A 21,036-nucleotide genomic window follows, 5' to 3' on the forward strand; every position below is an offset into this window, starting at 1 on the left:
GTATATCTCTGGTATTAAAATTTCATAGGAAAATTAAAAATAAAAAGGCTCTTTAGGCACATGATAATGAACATTTTGAGAAACACTGCTCTATCACTTTGGTCCCCAAAACAGCAAAAGTGGCATTTCTGGAAGCTGTGGGGTTGCACAGAACTATTGAAAAATACTTCTCTAATGTAGGATAGAGGCTAGTGGAAATCTTGTTCATTTGAGGAAGTTGATCTGTACATAAGATTTCCTTCACAGCTTTTAGGATGGTGAGATGGCATATACCTTGGTATAGTCTGAATCTTCTGGTTATGGGTACTCATTCAAGTTAGTGTTTTGCAGTCTGCTCATTTCTCACTAAATCCATCAAGAAGTTGTATAGAAGAGGCATTGGGCAGGTGACTAATCAGTTGTTGCTTTTAAATCAAGGGCCAGCTTTTCTTTTTTTTTTAACGTTTATTTATTTTTGGGACAGAGAGAGACAGAGCATGAACGGGGGAGGGGCAGAGAGAGAGGGAGACACAGAATCGGAAACAGGCTCCAGGCTCTGAGCCATCAGCCCCGAGCCTGACGCGGGCTCGAAGTCACGGACCGCGAGATCGTGACCTGGCTGAAGTCGGACGCTTAACCAACCGACTGCGCCACCCAGGCGCCCCAAGGGCCAGCTTTTAAATTGGCTTTCTTGCTTTTTATGTATAGCCCTCGAGCTAAGAATGCTTTCTTCAAAGTTTATAAATGGTTAAATGAAAAGTAGAGTACTGTTACATGGCATGTGAAAATTCTATGAAGTTCAGATTTCAGTGTCTGTAAATTAAGTTTTATTGGAACACAGTCATTTGTGCTTGTTTATCAGGGTCTGACTGCTTTCATGCTACAAAGTCAAAGTTGAGCAAACCATACGGCCTGCAAAAGCTGAAATGCTTATCATCTGGTCTTTTACCAAGTAAAATTTGCCAGCCTATGCTTTAAATAAGTGCGGAGCCCCCAAAACTCAGAAACACACATACAGTTGGGAACCTATCTTCTTTACTTCTCCTTTTCCCAAATTAAGATATGTTTAAGAAATCCATAGGACTTTAGAGAAGTTGGCTATCTACTTTGAATTAACATTATTTAGCCTCTTTAAACATTCAGATTATTTTATATGAATAAGGTGGGCAGTGTGAAAGCCCAGATACTTGTTCTTATAAACTATCTTCTTGGATATATTAAATTATCTCTTTTCAACCACCTTTGTTTTCTACCCGTGTAGTCGGGATTTCATTCTTTATCGCTGTCCCGGAAAGCCTCCAACTTGTGTCACAGATAATGGCTATGAAGACAAGGTAAGAAGATGAGTGAATGTTTACTAAAATAAAAGAAATTGAATGATGCTGCTGGCTTAACAAGATAATAAGAAATCATTCTTTGTTACCTAATTAATGGGAGGGGGGGAAGCATAGTCTAAATGCCAAGCTTCTCCACCACCAACCTTTACCTCTCCATTTAGTCATCCTGAGTGTTGTTAGCCACCCTCCTGAACAGACCTTACCTTACCAGTCCTGTAATAGGTTAAAAAAAAAAACACCCAAAAAAACCAAACCTCAATTGGCTCCTTGTTGGCTAGGAGATAAGGTTCAAACCTGGAAGCTAGGCATTTAGTCCCCTTTTCATCTTCACTGTCTTACAACCTTAGTATATTTTGATTCCAGATACTCCGACTTACACTTTTTTTCTTTTCCTTTGTATCTCCGATGTTAACTCCTTTGAAACTCCCAACTCCCCTGGAGTTCTTTCCTCCCTTTGTGTTCCTTCCTCTAGCATCACCCAAGTAATTCTAATCACATTGTATTTGTTTTCATGCTTATTTCTCTCCTAAATCTTCAGTTTCTTGAGAGCAGGCCAGTATGCTACTACTGCCCAGATGCTTGGAAAATAGTCGGAAGCGGTTTTGTTGGTTGAGAACTCTTAGCCGTTAAACAGATTGTTTTTCAGTATACAGTGTTTCTTCCAAAAAATCTGGGTTATTTTTGTTTTTGTTCATCTATTTGAGAGAGTGAGGGGGGATGAAGGGGCAGAGAGAGAATCTTATGCCAGCTCTGCCCTCAGGGTGGAGCCCCACAGGGCACTGGATCCCACAAAGCTGAGATCATGACCTGAGCTGAAACCAAGAGTTAGATGCTTAACTGAGCCACCCAAAAAGTTTTTAAGGAAAAAACCTTTTATCCCAATTACTTGATTAGTTAGTAATTGACTTTTTAAGGCTTGTGTCACACCATGGAATATATTTCAGACAACATTTTTTAAAACTTCTTAATGTTTGCTTATTTGAGAGAGAGACAGAGACTGTGCCAACAGGGCAAGGGCAGTGAGAGAGGGAGACACAGAATCCGAAGTAGGCTCCAGGTTCCGAGCTTTTTGCACAGAGCCCGATGTGGGGCTTGAACTCAGGAACCAGGGGATCATGATCTGAGCCAGTCGGATGCTTCACGGAGCCGCCCAGGCACCATTTATATAATGTTTTTAATGTAGATGGGCTCATACTAAACATATTATTACTTGTTTTCACCTATCCTCATCAGTAATCTAGATCTACCTCATTTTTTTTTTTACTAGTTTAATGCCATTATATCATACTTGCCTACCCACAAGTATGTATCAGAACTATTATTTTATGTTGGGATACCAATACCACCAGGGACACCTCTTCCAATCAAAATGAAACTTCTTGCCACACGAATAAAGAAACTATACTGTTACCTCTGGAGTTTTTTCTTGCTTATTTATTTAGTTCTGGTTAGCCGGATTCCTTTACTCCTTAACAACTGCCTCCAGTTATTGACCTTTGTTAGTTGGAGTTCCAAGTTCTTCTAGTCCAAATTACACAGGGCTTCTCTGCTCAAAATCTGTTCACTTTCTTTTGGATTAATAAACTCTTAAATGGAAATAACCCCTCAGAGTGCTCAGAGTGGTGTGAAACTTCATAACTTAAACTTTACCGTGAGTTACTTTAGCTTGACACTTGCCCTCAATACTCTGAAATGGTTTATACTGGTGGAGTTGGAATTGTGATTTCAAAAAAAGGCTAGGGAAGAATAATAGACCTGAAGTAGAGAACTTTATTATTGGAAGAAGTTAGCCCAGATTAGGCAGGAAGGCAGCAAACAGGGGACTTGGAATTTTCTGCCAAAGAAGCTCAGTGGCAACATCCTCCCATAGAACACAAGAGAATCCTCTTTGGTCCCTCAGGTTGCTAATACGAGACGTGGCTTCAGAATCAGATAGACTTGGGGTGCCCGGGTGGCTCTAGTCATTTGAGTGTCCAACTCTTGATTTTGGCTCAGGTCATGATCCCAGGGTTGTGGGATCAAGCCCCATGTCAGGCTCCGTGCTGAGCCTGGAGCCTGCTTAAGATTCATTCTCTCTCTCCTCCTGTCCCGTCCCCCCCCCCCGCTCACACTCTTTGTCTCTCAAATAAAAGAAATAAAATAGACTTATGGTTAGATACATCCCTTACTCAAGACAGATTTTTGAACCAAAATTTAAAAAGGTTTTGGAGCTGTTAATTCAGACAGTTTTCATCATACAGAGCCTGCAAGCATTTTTACTAAAATATTTTGGTTAGTAAGCATGGCTTTGAATTGTTTGGGAAAACTAGAGACTAAAGATCAGCTAAGAAATTAACTCCTTTTGTAGCTATCTCAGTGCCTTAATTCATTAAGAAAGTCTCTTTAGCAGTATTGTTCCTGTATAATGTATTCATATATTACTACTCGGTAGAATGGATAACCTTTTGAGTAAATTAAGTCTCCCCCTGCCCTCATGATCTGAGTTTGGAGTATTTGGATATTTTACATAATTTCTGCAGTCCTTTTTCAAAGTTAAGCTGGGTCTCTTGACTTCTGTTAGGATTTCTACTAGATTTACTCAATTTGTAAAAGTTCTGTATTTTTGCAAATTCACAAATCAACTTGTTGGCTACATTAATGGGAATGTGATTTAGATTCAGTGTAGCCTTATTAGTGATTTTAATCTTGGCATTTAAAAGTCACTTTTGAGAACATCTCTTTTGAAAGTTATAGCTAGCATTTATCTTTATTCAGATTTCAAAAATCACTTTTCCTCAGCTTTATTGAGATATAATTGGCGTGTTAAGTGAAATGAGTCAGAGACAAGGATCTAAAAAAAATCACATTTTAAAAGACAAATTCATTCTCAATTTCTGGTTAGCAATTTAATTTCAAGTAGTTCATGGTTGTAAGATATGTAACATTCACTTAATTGTTCTGTGTGTTTTTCTTCAGATTCTACTCTGCTATTCAAGTAATGGCCATTATGATTCAGTGTACTCAAAACAATTTCAGTCAAGTGCAGCTGTTTGCCAGGGTATGTGAAAGCTTTACAAATGGTTAGGTGTGTTTCAGATGATTTTGTTTTCCCATCTTTAAATTGAGGGACCCACCGTAAGTAACTCTTCTAAGCTGTTTTGTTGGCACCTACTGAAATTGTATACTGGCTTATGGCTGTTTTCACATTGTCATAAAGAGATCTTACTTTGACAGTTGGAGTTTTGGCTTTTTTTCCTTTAGCTGTACTGTATGAAATTCTCTATAAAGATGTGTTTTTTGTGGATGAAGAAGAGTTGAAGACTGCAGTTGAATTGTTTCGAAGTGGTTCCAAAAAGAACAGAAACCATGCTCTGACTGGCAGCGAGGATGTCCATGTTGACTACAAGAGTTCAGCTTGTAATAGGTAATAAAGGGAAAGGGGGTGTCAACCTCAAGATCAACATCATCATTTGAAAGTGGAAGGGGCTTGACATACCCACACATATGTATGTGGAGATCCATTTTCTATTGGGGGAAGAGAAATTTTACCAAAAAGATATGTTGTATTTTGAGATGTTCAGGCTTCGGAGGTTTGATCCAAGTCAGAATCTTTTTTTTTTTTTTTTTTTAATTGCTAGAAGTGACTTTAGAGCTATGTAACCCCATGGTTCTCAAATGGTGCTTGTTAGGAAGGCAGATTCTTGGGCCTAGTTTCACAAAATTTGAGGTGAGAGTGGGGCCAGGAATCTTCTTTTTTTTAACAAGTATATTCCAAATATTCTGATGTAGGTAAGCTGTGGACCATGTTATGAGAAAAAGCTGATTGTAAACCAGCACTATCATTTTGTTAGTTGGTAACTGAGATTCACAGTGGTTACTTGAAGTAGCACACATCCAGCTAGTAGAAAAGAATTTCTCAGACTAAGGGGAGTTTTAAGAGCCTTTGAGTGTCTGCCTTTGGTACTTGCTGGAAATATAGATTGTGGCCTCTGAGGAAACAGCTGGTGTGTCAGAGATAATAAAGTAGGTGTTGTCTTCTATTTCTTCTTGATTCCTACTTATGTGAAGGAAATTCATATAGGCTTGGTGCCAGTCAGGTGTCAACCTTGTCTTTTTGTCTTGATTGCAATTTTTTTTGTAGAAGAGAGGTTTTTAAACTTACTTGTGAATGCAGGGAGTGGCACTCATGCATCAGGGTAAAAGTTGCTTCATTCTTCACTGATGATTTGTCCTAAGGATGTCCGGCTTTGGGCAATTATAGTAGTAAAAAAAAGCAAGATGTACTAGTTACCTGTTGCTTCATGACAGTATTACTACAGATTTTGCAATTTAACACACTTATCTCACAGTTTATGTGGACTAGGAATCTGGGCACAGCTTAGCTGGGTCTTCTGCTTCGGGTCTCACAAGACTGCAATGAGGTTGTTGGCCAGGATTGAGTTCTTACCTGGAGTTTTGACCGATGAAGGATCCACTTTGACACTCACATGGTTCTTGGCAGCATTTAGTTCTTGAAGCTGTAGGACTGAGAAATGTGTTTTTGTTGTTGTTGTTGTTGTTGTTGTTGTTGTTTTGCTGGCTGTCAGCCTAAGGGAACCCTCACCTATTTGTCACATGTGGTTGGTGAACATGACTGCTTGCTTCCTTATAGTCAGCAAGGGACCAGCAATACAGGCACTACGTTCTTATGCAAAATAATAATATACATCTTATCTATTAAGAAGCAAACTTGAGGTAGGGGAATCCTACATGGATGTGAACACCAGGAGGCAAAGATCATAGGGACCATCTTAAGAGATGGAGGTATGAAATATAGGAGATAGTCTGCTTAAGTATATTGTACATCCTAATAAAAAGGAAGCATGAATGTAAATGTTGGGGTGAAAAACTATTTGCCTCATTTTTAGACCTTGAGCTAGTTTACCACTAGGTGGTGGTATAGTCATTAGACTTAAAACTCAGCTACTGCCTTTATATAAAGCTCTTTGTTCTAAATCTTTTCAATTAGGAGTGAAGAGTTGGGTGCCTGCTGCAATGTTGAAAATACACCAGAGGGGTGCAATCAAGGAACAGAAGAAGCAAAGGTTTGAAATTTTCTAGGCAAAGAATTCTCATAATCTTGGCTTGTAGCATCATAACTTAAAAGGCCTTAAGTTAAGGTCAAGCAGTCCATTCTAGTTATATGCAGTGGGGGAGGAGTTCGTGTTTTCCTTTGTGGAAGTTTTAATCTTAAAATGTAAAATGGGTGCTTAATGTTGTCTGAGTATTCTTAATGGAATTGTATAGATTGTTTTCAAAGCAATCTCTGAACACTTTAGAATTTTCAGAAGCTGTTGTTTTCAAATTAAATATTACAAATCCAGTAATAGATACTTTGTGATGAATCTTATAGATGCTAAGGTTTTTCTCTGTCATTAAAGTATGTGATGCTTGCCCTATTCTGTTCAAAGGAAATAGGTAATAATCCTGCTTGAAGAAACAGGAGAAATTTTTACCGTCTTTATAGTCCTAAAATCAAGCAGACCTTTAGTTTGAGGCTAGCTCAATAGGGCAAATACTATTAAAATAATGTTTATTTATGCCCCAAGTTCTGGGAATTTGGGAACAGTAACTATTGGATATGGTGAAATTCTAGGAAAGCAGAAGAAAAAGGAAATTCCTTTGAAAGTTGCAACAGATTTTTACCAAAATGAAATAGAATTTTCAGGTGATTTTAGGGTACAAGAACACTTGCACCTCTCTGTGTATATCAATATGAGATTTATTGAATAGCCTGACTGAATCTTTAATCTTTGTGTTGCATTGATTTATGTGAGATATATCCTAAATTGTTGGCTGCTTTCAATATTTCCCTTCTGCCATCTAAAACCTTTTAGATTATTTGCATATTGCTTCTTTAATCTCCTGATTTTTAAAATACGCAACAAAACTTACTGTGGCATTTAATTCTTTTTTTAATAAAGAAGGAAAGGGAGGCATATGTACATAGTTAAAAAAAAACAACTTTCTTTCTTCATAGAAGGAACTTTGAAGCTAAGGATGATGATTTTGTAGCATGATTATTTTTGTTTTAGTCTCCAGAGAGTCCATCAAAGATGCTCTTCCCGTATAAGGTGCTTAAAGCCCTGGATCCAGAAATCTATCGTAATGTAGAATTTGATGTTTGGTTGGACAGCAGAAAAGGTAATGAAATATTGACAGCATGCTTTTGAATCCTGACCTCCAGGGGAAAAAATTTGCAAATTATTTCTAATGAGATGTTTTTAACGTACTGTTATAAAGGACAGCCTCCTACTTTTTAGCTTACTTAATACATGATTTTAAATCGAGAAGAGGAAACATAGAAGTGGGGAAGGATCTTTTAGAATACGATGTTTATCTGGGACTTTTAGTTTTGCAAAGACTGTGGAGATACCCTTTAGATAACTTTGAGTACCCAAAATATGTAACTGTAAATAAGCTTATCTTAAAGTGTTAAAACTACTCACTGATAAATGAATAGGTCAGGTGTCCACAAACTGGCCTTTAGAACAAATCTTCCCTGCCACCTGTTCTTGTGTGGTCTGTGAGCTAAGAATGGTCTTTATATTTTTAAATGGCAGAAAAAATTGTAAAAGAACAGTGTATTTTGACACATGAAAATTATATGAAATTCAATTGTCTATAAGTAGTTTTATGACAGAATTGAGTGGTTGTGACAGGGTCTGTATGACCCACAAACTTTGAAATACTTACTCTTTACAGAGAAAGTTTGCCAACTGTTGAAATAGGTAATTGTTTATGACTCCCTATAAGAGAACTAAGTTATTCAAATTTGCCCTTAAAGTTCTGCCTTCAAGGTAGCCTTTTAATGTTTCATATTCAACTTCGTGAACCTAGGTATAATTAGCAGTCTAACGATCTAGAATGAGGTGAAGACACAGTAAGTTGTTAAAAATAATAAGATACTTTGAAGAAACTAGGTAGTGTTTGTTTGTTTTTCATTGAGGTGTTACTATCAAGTTGTTTCCATTGGTATAACTAAGATTACAGCCTCCCAATTTCCACCTGTGTTTTATAGCACCAAACTATTTTGGCAGGTCTCCTTAAATTAACCACAGAAATAACCTGTCAAGAGTAATGGAATGACTCTTTAGGACTCTACCCCCACCAGTCCTGCCCCCAGGTTTCAGCTTATAGTAGTAGCATTGTCAAAAACACTGGTAAATGTAAAGTAGAAAATTAAATGGTGTAAAATGGGAAAGGAACCAGTTCAGTTGAGCTTGAATCTTCATTTTCTTTTAATAGAACTTCAAAAAACTGATTACATGGAGTATGCTGGGAGACAGTACTATTTGGGAGACAAGTGTCAGGTTAGTTCGTCCTTTAAAAACTCAGTAATTTGGGGGCGCCTGGGTGGCTCAGTTGGTTAAGTGTTCAGGTCTTGATTTCAGCTCAAGTCATGATCTCATGGTTCATGAGATGGAGGTTCACGTCGTCCTCTGCACTGACAGCACAGAACCTGGTTGGGATTCTCTCTCTCCTTCTCTTCCCTCCCCCTGCTCCCTCACTCTCTTTAAATAAATAAGCATTAAAAAATTAGTTTTTCCAAGGTTGCAGTTTTAGTTCAACAAAGGTCATTTACAAAATGCTAGAAAAAAATTTTTAATGGTTGTATTAAATTTTAATTACAAGCTTCTGTGAGATGATGTAAGGATCTTTTTTATCATGTGCCACATCTGTTGAGCCAGACTGGCTGGCAGTGTTTATTAGCAACTGCTTTGATAAGTAGACACTGTACTCTGGGGGAGGAGTTGTATTTTTGTTTGTCAGAAGCCAGATCTGGCAAAAGACTTGAGATTAGATGTATGTTTACTGTCTCCTATTCTCTTTCAGGTTCGCTTGGAATCAGGTGGAAGATATTATAATGCTCATATTCAAGAAGTTGGAAATGAGAATAATTCCGTTACAGTCTTCATTGAAGAATTGGCAGAAAAGTAAGAATACAATAGTTTGTTGTATTACTAAAATCTTTGGCTCTTGATGCCTTTTTGTAGTAGTAAATTGAGAATTGCCAGGATGCTAGTAAGAGATCCAGAGTTACATCTGGTACCAGCTTAAGATGACTTATCTCAGATTGTAAAAGCATATGCTGAAATATGAAATCTCAGTATACTTGTATATAAAAGTTTCCAAATCCCTAGGCTCTAGTCAACTTACCAGAAATACTAAATACAACAGAATTCTGGTATAAAACCATTCATACTAATTGGAAAGCTGGTTTGCTAAACAAGCTTCTGCCTGTACCAAGATAAGCTAGTCTGGTAATTCTCAGACTTTAACATGCCCCAGAATTACTAGAGAGCTTGTTAAAACAGATTGATGAACTCCATTCCCAGGGTTTCTGGTTTCAGTATATCTGATGGGGCCCAAGAATTTGAACTTCTCAGTAATTTCCAGGTGATAACTAATGCTATTGGTCCACTTTGAGAACCATTTAACTTGATTAAGCTGCCCTTCTAACCAAAAACTCAGTAGCATAAAACAAGTTCATTTCTTGTGTTCATTTAGCATTTCATAGTGTGTCATAAAAGGGGATCCAGGCCATCAAAGGCTCTATCTAGACCCATTTCCATGATCATAGGGGAAAGAGGCGAACATGACAAACCACGTGGTGGTTCTTAAAGCATCTCCTTGTGTTTTATTGGCCAAAGTGGATTACATAGCTGAGCCTGAAGTCAATGGGATGGGAAACTATCATCCTCTTCCAAGGAAAGGCAACAAATATTTGTAGACTAGTCTGTCACAGTCTTTCCTCTGGAACGTGATATATGCTACAAATAGCTGTGAAATTGTACAAATTACTCTTAGGTTTTCTAACCTAAAAAGAAAACCTCACCAGGGTAGCAAGTGTGTCAACAAGTTTAAGTAGAAAATGCTTGAAATGAAGTGGATGGGTGAGGGTATGTATATCCAGTGAAAATTAAGTCTGTGTTGCAGCGGCTTTATGGTGGTATCTTTAATTTTAAGGCATGTTGTTCCACTGGCTAACTTAAAACCAGTTACCCAAGTCACACCTGTTCCTGCCTGGAGTGGTATGCCCAGTCGGAAAGGAAGAGGTTACCAGAAAATTTCCGGGGGCTATGTCCCAGAAATGGGTTTGTATACTGAAGGTTTTTATTCTTTACCCCTTCTTAAGATCTAACGGAAGTCTTGTTCTCAGGTAGAGTTCAGCATTACTGACATTTTGGTATGGAAAACTTTGCTGTGTGCAGCTGTCCTATGCATTGTAGGTTGCTTAGCATCTTTTGACTGTCTGCTAGATGCCAGTAGCATCTTTCCCACAGTTGCAACAACCAAAAATGTCTCCAGACATTGCCACATGGGTCTCAGGGTGGGGAGGGGCAAAATTGTCTGGTAGAGAACCACTGTTCAGGGGACTTTGTGCTAACAAGCTGGAGTAGATTTTAGACTCTAAAAGTTGAAAGGATTTCTCAGAGAACTAGGAAAACACCTCATAGAAGCAGACATTCTATTAGTAGCCATAATTTCTGGGAAAATAAGTAATGTAGGTGACTGAATGACTGTGTTTTGATGAGCAAAGCCACCTGAACTAAAGATCGTGTGGAGATGTCCATTGATAGGGGAAATTGCCTGCTGGTTTTGCCCTTCCAAATGGAAGATCTAGTACATCCTTAAAAAATACAGTCATCACCTTCCTGTATTTATTTGGTTTGTTCCCTTAAAAATTCTAGGCATTTGGGTGGGTGGGGGGGATTGGATCTCTTGGCTTGGTTATGAAGCTTATTTCCTACTTTGTTTGCCTGAAAGCTATGTCAGAGATGGACATGAAGCAACGGAAGAAGATGTTCAAAAAAGTTAGAGGAAAAGAGGTTTATGTGACTATGGCTTACGGCAGGGGAGACGCCTTCCTCCCGCCCAGGCTTCAGCACAGCATGCATTATGGGCACGACCCTTCAGTGCACTACGCACAGACAGCTGCCAATGTCCTGTCTAATGAGCATTTCCATCCTCAACATCCACCTCAGAGACAGGGTCGGGGATATGGGATGCCCAGGTAAGGCTTAATTGACTTCCAAGGTAGTGTACATCTCTGTTTAGGTATTGTGAACAATTCCTAGACAGAATTAAAGTAGAATTTAGAAATATCCTAATAGTTTAGCTTTCTTTTATAATCTTTGCTTAGTGGATGGAACTGATGTGTACTCAAATTTTTTTCAAATGAATTTATTCTCACTGAACAAATACGGAATGGTTGAAGAGATAAGCTAGAGCTATCAAGATGAGTGTCATGGATATGGCACTGTATCCACTAATAATGGATAGGCCTAATACAAGTAGTGAGGGCAGAACAGCTCTTTCTATTGGGATATTTTTAGAAAAATGTGTTAATTCTACTTAAGTGCCAATAACGTGATAAATAATTCTATTTAAGTGCCAATTACTAGATAAACAGTTTTGTTTTCCTTTCCCTTCATTCTTAGGGATTCATCTCGCTTTATCAACAGGCATAACATGGAAGCCCCTAAAGTTGGTTTTTACCCTGGCCCAGGTAAAAGGTGTTGCCAGGGCTATGATAACTTCTCCTATAGATCTCGGTAAGTGAATTTTAAATGTTGAAAATCAGAAAATGGGCAAGTTGGGCTTCATTGCTGAGTGACAAATACATGGATTAAATTTTTTTTAGTGTCAGCATTGAGATGTTTGAACAGTTATTTAGAAATTTGGAACAAGTTACCATACCATATTTTAACTTTTTTCCCCTTTTCTCTGAACTACTTAATACTTAAGTTCCTTTAGACGTAGTCACCGCCAGATGCATTGCATGAACAAGGAGTGCCAGTATAGCTTTGCCCCAGAGAATGGACAGATGCCTAGGGGCGTAGAAGAAACCATTACCTTTTACGAAGTTGAGGAAGGGGATGAGACTGCTTATCCAACTTTACCTGTAAGTAGGTCAAAGCTTTAATCAAAAAGCTGTGTACTTTTTCTCTTATTTTTTTTTAAGTAAAGGCAGTGTGGATATGTTTTAGCTCTTTGAACAAACTGCAAATAAAACACTTACGGAAACCTTGAGCTTTTATCTTAGAGCTTTTAAAGATGGGAGAGGAGAACTTTTAAAGCTATTTTTAGAGAAAAAGAGTAGAGGTGGACAAATACACTTGCCTTATGGGCTAATATTTTCTGTTTTCTTGATAATTTTCTCACATATTTTGATTCCAAAGTACATTAAAATACAGCTTTTTTTGATGAACTGTGTGTCTTTGGTACAGAGTCATGGAGGGCCCTCCACACTGGTTCCTGCTGCTTCGCGATACTGTGTTGCAAGGCGAGGACATAGCTCAGGCAAACAGACCTTGAACTCAGAAGGGGCCAGTGGCCAGAGTCACAATGGTGAGTCAGTTACAGTTAAATGTCTCTTTAAAAGAGGATTCTTGTGGCATTAGTCATCAGGGCTGTGAAGTAGACTTAACAGGTTTTGGTTTTGGGGTCTCACACTGTTCCAGTAGCTCATTTTGAATGAGTTCTCAGTTCTTGTCTCAGAGCTTTGCTAGGATTTTGAAGATGTCTTGGTCTTTCTCAGAAGGCCAGACCTCTATTTCTATAGGCCACCACATCGTTATAACTTATTTTCAGCTCTCTGCATAGGTCTTTTAGTGAGTTTTGATTTGGTGGGATTTTGGTATAGGAAACATCTGTTCCTTATGAGCAAGGCACTTCTTCTGTTACGGTGAAGACCATTTGTTTGTATATTTTAGGCTTTTCTGTGACTAGCTTCTATTGTACAAAACTGCTATAAAACAGTCTTTGCCCAAAGAAGTCTACTTGACTTAGAACTTTACTATTCATTGTATTCTCTTGGTCATCTACTGTACTAAGTATATTTATAATTTAATCTATTTAACTGTATCCCTCAAAGGAATTTGGTACCCTTGTTTGTTATATGAGGAAATTGAGGTTCAGAGGGTAAATGACCTGGCCAAAGTCGTACCTTTAGTAAGTGACAGAGATTTAACTTTTTTATAACTGCTTTATTTAGATACAATCTACATAGCATATAATTCACCTGTTTAAAAAGTGTGCAGTTCAGTGATTTTAGTATAGTCACAGCAGTGAATGACCATCACCACAATCAACTTTAGAACATTTTGTCACCCCAAAAAAGAAATCCTGTACTAATTAGCCGCTCCCCATTTTCTGTACCAACCTCCCCTCCCCCCCAGCCCGAGGCAACCACGAATCTGTTTTCTGTCTCAAAGGATTTGCCTATTCTGGACATTTCATACAAGTGTAATCATGCAATATATAGTCTTTTGAGATTGGCAGAGATCACTTTTGAATTTGGGTTTGTCTGACACTAAAGCCTATATGTATGTTCTTAACAGTTGTTAGGGTGTCTCTCACTATGGGGTGTGCTTATTTTTACCATTTTATCATAAAATGATCCGTAAGCGACAATTCTACTCAAACAATTCTGGAGGAATTGGGTGGATTAAGGCAGTGTGAGGCAGTCTCAGTGACTTGACTTAGCAGTCAAGTTCTTTATTTTCTTGTATGTTCTTCTTTCTACTACTGATGTAGAAGAAAAAAGGTATTTCTGGGAATTTAATGAGGACAAAACATCTAGCACAAGAATGATCTGTGAAGACTTTGTCCCCATGCATGTGCATGCATGTGCTTAAGGGTGTATGTTCTTTGCTCTTCTACTCAGCATGATCCTTTTGTCTTTTCCCTTTAGCTTGGTGGGTACCTTCAGATATACTGCTCACCTGTAGTGGCATATTCAGAGTAATCAAATCTTTGTTCCCACTGTAAATCTTGCTGTCTGGAGTGGTTGCATGTATGTGTTTGATAAGTGACATGTTTAAGAATCAAATCCAGTTTTGACCTGTGGGGTTTTATTTGGTGGAAAACTGTCCAATTGATGATTAATTTTCTCTGCATTTCAATGGTATTGTAGTCTTAAAGCAAAATACTTTAGTTCACTGAGCCATCCTCTGAGAACAAACCAACTTTAAAAGTATTATTTACTTAAAACAGCCTGAGAAACAGATGAGGCATGATACACCCCTTTAATGTCTACTTAAGCAAACTATGGGTCATACTTAGTACTTTACAGACACCATTTACTATATATATTAAGCACCATGTTCTGTTCTTTTCACCCCCTATGAGCCGGGTACTGTTACCCCTGTTTTATAGTGCAGAAATTGATGCACTATAACCCACTTAAAGTGATGTTAAGTTCTATAAGTTAGTCAGGATTCAAATCTAGACAGCCCTAACTCCAGAGCCAGTGAATTTAATCATCGTACTCTACTGCTTGACTGGAAAGATTGGATACAGCTCTGGGTTTTTCACCTCTGCCTGAACTCTTAAGAACTAAGGAAATTTTCAGAGGAGGAATTTGTCCTGTTTACTGTCAGTCCCTGGCTTCTATATCTGTTAACTGGTATGAAAGATCAAATCACCTGTTTCAAGGACATAGACATTTTAGTTTTGAATATATATCCATAAAACTTGAGAAAAAGCAAGTGCTGGCCATCTGGCTCTGCTGAGCTGAAAAGCCCTACATAAACACTTCTTCTGTCTTTTTTTATAGGGAGATATCATGAAGATTATATTTATCCTTCAGGTCAGTGAGATCTAGATATACTCTGACATTCTTCATTGTTTATACAATTTTAAATTGTAAAATAATGCTCATGTTTTACTTTACTTTGGCTATATTCTCTAGAACCAGACTATGAAACTTCAGGTGTTTATAGCACAACTGAATCTACAGCAAACTTGGTAGGTATTTCATAATAATGGCAAGCACTTCTGTCTCCTATGTACTAGGGCACTGTTCTCAGAGCTATATATAGAAATATATTTAAATCAGAACAACCCTATGAGGTAGGGTTTCACTCCCATTTTGTAGATGAAGAAATTAAGACCCTGGTGTTAATGTATTTAGAGATCGTCCTAATGTGTTGATATAAGAGGAAATACGGACACTGGCAGTGATGATTTTTTTAGGGGATTTTATTATGATTTTTCAGTAAGAGTGGGCCACAAGTCTTAGTAACTTCACATAACAAAAGTTTGTTTCTTGGTTCTGCTCCACGTCCACTGGAGGTCTACAGGAGGGCTCTGCTCAGGGACTTGGGCTGATAGAAGCTCCATTAAAAGGGTAGTGAATGATGCACTGGCTCATAACAGCCTCCACCTGGAGATGACACATGTCACTTACTTTTTCATCTGCCAGAGCATGCTCCACTGAAGAGTCTAATTTCTATGTGCCTGAAAGTCAAAAAGTTTGAAATATTTAACAGCACTAAGGACCACAACATTCGACTCAAACTCCCTCCCACAGGCAGATTACTTGCTTCCACCTCAAGGGAGGCAATCTAGAAATCTTATTCAGTGTAATTAAACTCAGAGCCCAAGGTTTCTGGGAAATGTGTAGTGTTCTCTGAATTGGGTCCAGATGTGACTCATCTTCATTTGGAGGCCTAAAACCAAAGATACAAAGTTATTTCATCCCTACGCACCCAATTTACAGTGGTGGAGCCGACTGAAGAATGGCAGTAAAAATTCCCATTCAGAAAGAGGGGAAAATGGGAGAAACACAGTTCATGGCCTGTAGGTGACATCCTGGACAGACAACCTAGACATGGGACTCTTCCCTGGAGAGGCTCTCTGATTCATTGCTTTCTGGGGCTCTTGGTTGCTCCAAGGCCCTTCTTTCCTTGGCCATATTTGAAGTAGGCATTGGAGAATAGTCCTTCTTGGCAGCTGAGGAGCTTTCTCAGCCTGCTTCTCATTCAAAGAAAATTGGAGCCCAAGGCTTGTTTTATCTCAGTTGGATGGTTTTAGTTCTCATAGTGTCTTTGGCTGCGTGATTAATTTATTATGCTGCTTCTCTGTTTGATTCCTATTAGTTTTATATGCCGGTAGCCATACTGACATTTCTTGTTCTATAGATACACTACTTAGATTTGCTATAATTTGCTTTCTTATTCCTTTCTGTCTCTCTCTCTACTTGATTGCAAGTACCTGGGCTTCTCAGGAATGGAGGAACCATACTTTTAGAGGCTTTTCCGTGAGCCATTTTGTCCAAGAGCAAGGATTCAATGGATATTGCATCCTTAGTTGGACACATGCTTTGAGATATCTTAATGTAGTCAGATTTTAACAGTGATTTGAGTTCTGCTTCAAAGCCAAGTTTTAACTGCTCTTCGTTTCCAAAGCACTTAATCAATTTTATATTTTACAGTTTGGGGTTGAAGCAGTTACCTCTTCAATCCTGTAAGTCTCTGTATTCAAGGATTCTCTATTCCGTTTCATTCCTGCCTACAAACTACTTTTTCTATACACACCTGTCTTAAAATAGGTTGCTAAACTCTGCCAACAGTAATCAAAACACAAAACGAACATTGTTTTGCAAACCTCCCCTAGGAGCTACAAGCTCATAATCTCCTTTTCAAGTGACATTTTTGTTACAGTAGCACCCTACTTCTAATTACAAAATACCATTTCAGTACAGCTAAGTTATGCTACAGTAACACTCCCCCCCCACACCCCAAATCTTAGTGGTTTAACACAGGACAGTTGTTCTTGCTAATCCTGTGTCTAGTGTAGGTTGGTAGCAGGCTTTTGTTTGTCATAGTCACTTAGGGGACCCAGACTAATGGACATGGGCTTTCACAGGTACTTTGGAGAACTAAATAAGGTAATTGAACACTGGCTTTTAATACTTCTGCTCGTATTTCATTGACCAGATATATCACATGGCCACACCTAACTTTAGATGGGGCCAGGAAGAACAGCTGACCATGTACCCCGAAGGAGAACTGGGATATTTTTAAGAACTTGTTCTCTAGAATAGAGAACTTTGTTCTCTAACTATGGCAAATCTTAATTTCACATACTGAATTTTTGTTTTCACTGTTCAGGTGATACATTTTAGGAATGAAGAAAACTATGATATGTGATTCTCTTCCCCTTATTTCTCTTTCCCTTTCCTTGTCCCTTCTAGAGGAATAGTTTTTCCCCCCACTCTGCCATTATTATTCTCCTCGTCGGCTTTTTATGCCATTTCTTTAAATAGCCACCCTAGTGATTTCACTCCAGTGAAAAAGCAAGCAAAAATCTCACCATCCAGTTTGACAAGAGTAGATACTTAATTTCTTTCTGTCCCTTTATCATTTGTCACATGTTCCTTTTTGTTCTGAATTTCCATTATCATACATCCCAGGTAACTTTCAGTCCCTTCAGGATGTGCTCCACTCCCACACCCCAGTCACCAACGCTGTAGCAAGTTTTTAAGTAATTTTTATCACAGCATGCTGTGGGGAGAGGTTCAGCACAGGACTTAAAGATGTCCAGGCTTTAGAGCCTTGTAACAAAACTGTGAACATTTATTGAAACTTCTTATTTCTGTGCCCAACTCTCAACTGAATCCTTCTGTAGAATTGTTTAACATTCACCCTGGGCTTTCTGAGCCAAAGCCAAAGTTTGCTTTTTGGCAGGTGCGTTGGGTGTACTTGAGCACAAACTTTAGAAATGTGCAGTCTTAGATCCACGTTAACTTGGGCTCATCTTTGTCACAGTGTGGTTCCTCTTGTTTTCTGCGATTACTTAGATCCACGTTAACTTGGACTCATCTTTGTCACAGTGTGGTTCCTCTTGTTTTCTGCGATTACTTCCCTTGATTCTCTCTATGTTACTTTCATTATTAAACCAATTTCTGCTGCTAGGTTTTTTGTTTTTGTTGTGATGACTGTTTGTCCTGCATAGCTCTGAGCCTTTTAAAATCTTTTTTACTTTCACAAAGAGGGTCTTGAACCAGAGGGGGAGTGGTTACTTGGAGTATACTCATTCCATCCTGCTTAGATAGGATACAGCTGAATAACCAGATATCCACCCTCGTACCAAGCTGCATCTTTATTTGGAATACTTTCTTTTAGCAACACTGTTCTTGGTCCTACCGATTTCGAAGCTTTTAAGGCAACAAAGGCCACTGAGAAATGTTTAAATTACAGTCCTCTATTACATTTTAGTACCTACATTGGACTAGAATTGGATATGATCAGGATCTCTGTAGATAGGAAATAGCACAATCACCTGAATCAGGCACTACAGTGATACCTTTTGGAATGTTCTCTTAGTAGTTGCTTCCAAATCTGAATACTTTCAGGACAGAGCACTTTTCACCTAATTTAAGAAGATACTGAAATAAAGCAGATCTTTTATCGATGTGCTATTTGGTTTCTTGATTCACCTTATTTAACTATACTTCTGTATTCATTAAAGTCTCTTCAGGACAGAAGACCATGTTCTATGTCTCCTCAGGACACAGTTACCTCATACAACTATCCCCAGAAGGTAATCTTCATAGTGTTCTCAAACAATCAGGTGGGGGGAAATGACTTTTTTCCTTTTTGTTCTCCTTGCCCTTCATCTTATTTAAAAAACCTTTTTTAATGTTTGTTTATTTTTGAGAGAGAGAGTGAGTGTGAGTAGGGGAGAGGGGCAGAGAGAGAGAGACAGAATCCGAAGCAGGCTCCAGGCTCTGAGCTGTCAGCACAGAGCCCAGTGTGGGGTTTGAACCCACGAACCATGAGGTCATGACCTGAACCGAGGTTGGATGCTTAACCCACTGAGCCACCCAGGCTCCCCTAAAAGAAGTTGTTTATATATATATATCCTTATCTTAACTATTATTGTACTTTGTGGTGCCTGGCACAGTGCTTAGTAAATTCATTCAACAAATTGATAATCTCCTGTGTTCTAGACACATTCTGTGTGTTGACGTTTGACTACTCATAGTCTCTTTATACCGAACCTCTTATATAATAAGCAAATTAATATGAATTCGCTGTCAATTTGGTCATTTGATGAAACTTTTAAATGTAAAGAATACAGACTTGGCATCAAAAAGGTAGCTGAAACCATAGGAGTGAATAAGATCATCCTGGGAAAAGGAAGAGATTGAGAAGAGCATCCAGAACAGAGCCTGTAGATCACCAAATTTTAGCAGATAGGCAGAGAAGGAATAGCCAAGGAGGGGGTGGGGAGAGGAGAGTGTATTATTCTGGAAGCCCTAGTAAGAGAATGTTTCAAGGAGCAGTCAAGTGTCAGTTGCTGCCAAAAGGTCAGGCAACATAAGGACTAGCAAGATTCTACTAGGATATGTTGCAATGAAGACCACTGGTGACTTTGAATTCGGTTTCTGAGGACCAGAACGGGTAGCAGCCACACAGCTATGGGTGGTAAGAAAATGGAGACTGCATTGAGAACAGTGTGTTCAAGAAGGGTCTGTTGTTATTTGTTGAGCATATCTCTGTGCACAGCACTGTATTGAGTGTTGTGGCCTAATCAGACAAATCAATTGCAGTCACATGAAGCTTACACGCAAAAAAGCAAAGTACCTTTTCTATTAAAAAAAATTAAAAACAAAGTGCATTAGCATGGGGGAAATGGACACACATGTAAAAATAAATGTAACAGTATCTGGATAACATGTAGGAAATGCAGAGGTTACCTGTTTGGGGAGAGGGGAACTAGGCAGATGGAGGATAGGGGTTGGAAGGAAACATCCCATTGTATATAATTTCATACTTGATTTTTGAATCTTATTAATGTATCACCTTTTCAGAAAAATAATAAATTAAAAATTTACAAATCTTAAAGGTAATTGTGGTCTCCTAAAAGAAATAATCTTATTTATATAGGGTTTACATAAAGATTAATTTCTCAGTGTTGTCGTTATCAAAATACACTGTATCCTGAAATAGAGGATCAGAAAAGAGCCTCCTGGTGTTTGAGAAATCCCTAAACTTTAAAACTTTTTTCTACACTTACAGGTGATGGCAAATTCTGCAGCAGGTGCAGCTTCCTGTGCCAATAATGTTCCAGCTCCAGTCTTACCTAGCTGTGCAGCAGCTAATGAAGCTAGTAGTACCGCTTCAGCCTCCTCACAGAATGCTGTACCGCCTCTACTCGTGTCTCCATCTATGCAAAGCAGGCCAGGTAGGTTGTTAGTGGTTGCTGACTTGGGGAAGCCTCTTTTCCTATTCGTGAACACGCATAGAATGACAATTATAGTGATTAGATAGGGCTACTTTAATTTCTAGTATTAAATTAGTTTAACCTACTTAATAACGTATGTTCTGTAGTTGAGGAATCCTTGAAATTTGAGAGCCAGGATTTCAATATTTATCTTGGCTTTGATACAATTTTGTAGCTGGAAACTTCGAGGACTACTAATTTCTTAAACTTTCAGTTTTATTATACAGGAATGAAAGTAGAGGTGTTTCATACTTCACAGAATTCCTGAAAAGTTTGCTGTGAAATATATTTTTATATAATCATTTTCTCATGAAAGAATATAGGCTGTAGAATTTAAGAAATTTAGGTTAGATTCTTGGTTTTGCAACTCACTAGCTATGTAATTTTGGACAAGTTATTGAGCCTTTTTGTAGCTTGGGGGTACTGATAGTACCAATTTATGAAGTGGTTGTGAAATTCTAATGAGTTAATACAATTTAATGCTCTCAGAATTCTGAGAAGGTGGTGGCAAAAACAGGATAGCTATTTAATCTGAGGCTTCAAATAAAAATGGAAATAAAAACCAAAACCCGTGGACAACATTTATAATAAAATTAGGTGACAAGGTATCCCCACACACCCCAAAACTTAAGCAGGTAGAACAAACCACCAGTCCCAGGACTGCATGCTATCAGTTTCTATG

General features: G+C 38.4%; 1 protein-coding gene across 1 annotated transcript in view; it reads left to right on the forward strand.

The window, feature by feature from the left end:
- Positions 1-21,036, forward strand: part of ALG13 (ALG13 UDP-N-acetylglucosaminyltransferase subunit) — a 59,841-nt gene that overhangs the window by 24,684 nt on the left and 14,121 nt on the right. Inside the window, 16 exon segments of the mRNA XM_027054952.2 lie at positions 1,241-1,313; positions 4,272-4,353; positions 4,557-4,719; positions 6,304-6,379; positions 7,370-7,478; positions 8,583-8,647; positions 9,171-9,271; positions 10,305-10,432; positions 11,106-11,352; positions 11,780-11,893; positions 12,087-12,243; positions 12,569-12,689; positions 14,899-14,931; positions 15,034-15,089; positions 18,597-18,668; positions 20,150-20,315. Coding sequence (XP_026910753.1) covers positions 1,241-1,313; positions 4,272-4,353; positions 4,557-4,719; positions 6,304-6,379; positions 7,370-7,478; positions 8,583-8,647; positions 9,171-9,271; positions 10,305-10,432; positions 11,106-11,352; positions 11,780-11,893; positions 12,087-12,243; positions 12,569-12,689; positions 14,899-14,931; positions 15,034-15,089; positions 18,597-18,668; positions 20,150-20,315 — 1,763 coding nt within the window.

Source organism: Acinonyx jubatus, chromosome X, assembly GCF_027475565.1.
Source record: "Acinonyx jubatus isolate Ajub_Pintada_27869175 chromosome X, VMU_Ajub_asm_v1.0, whole genome shotgun sequence".
NCBI lineage: Eukaryota > Metazoa > Chordata > Mammalia > Carnivora > Felidae > Acinonyx > Acinonyx jubatus.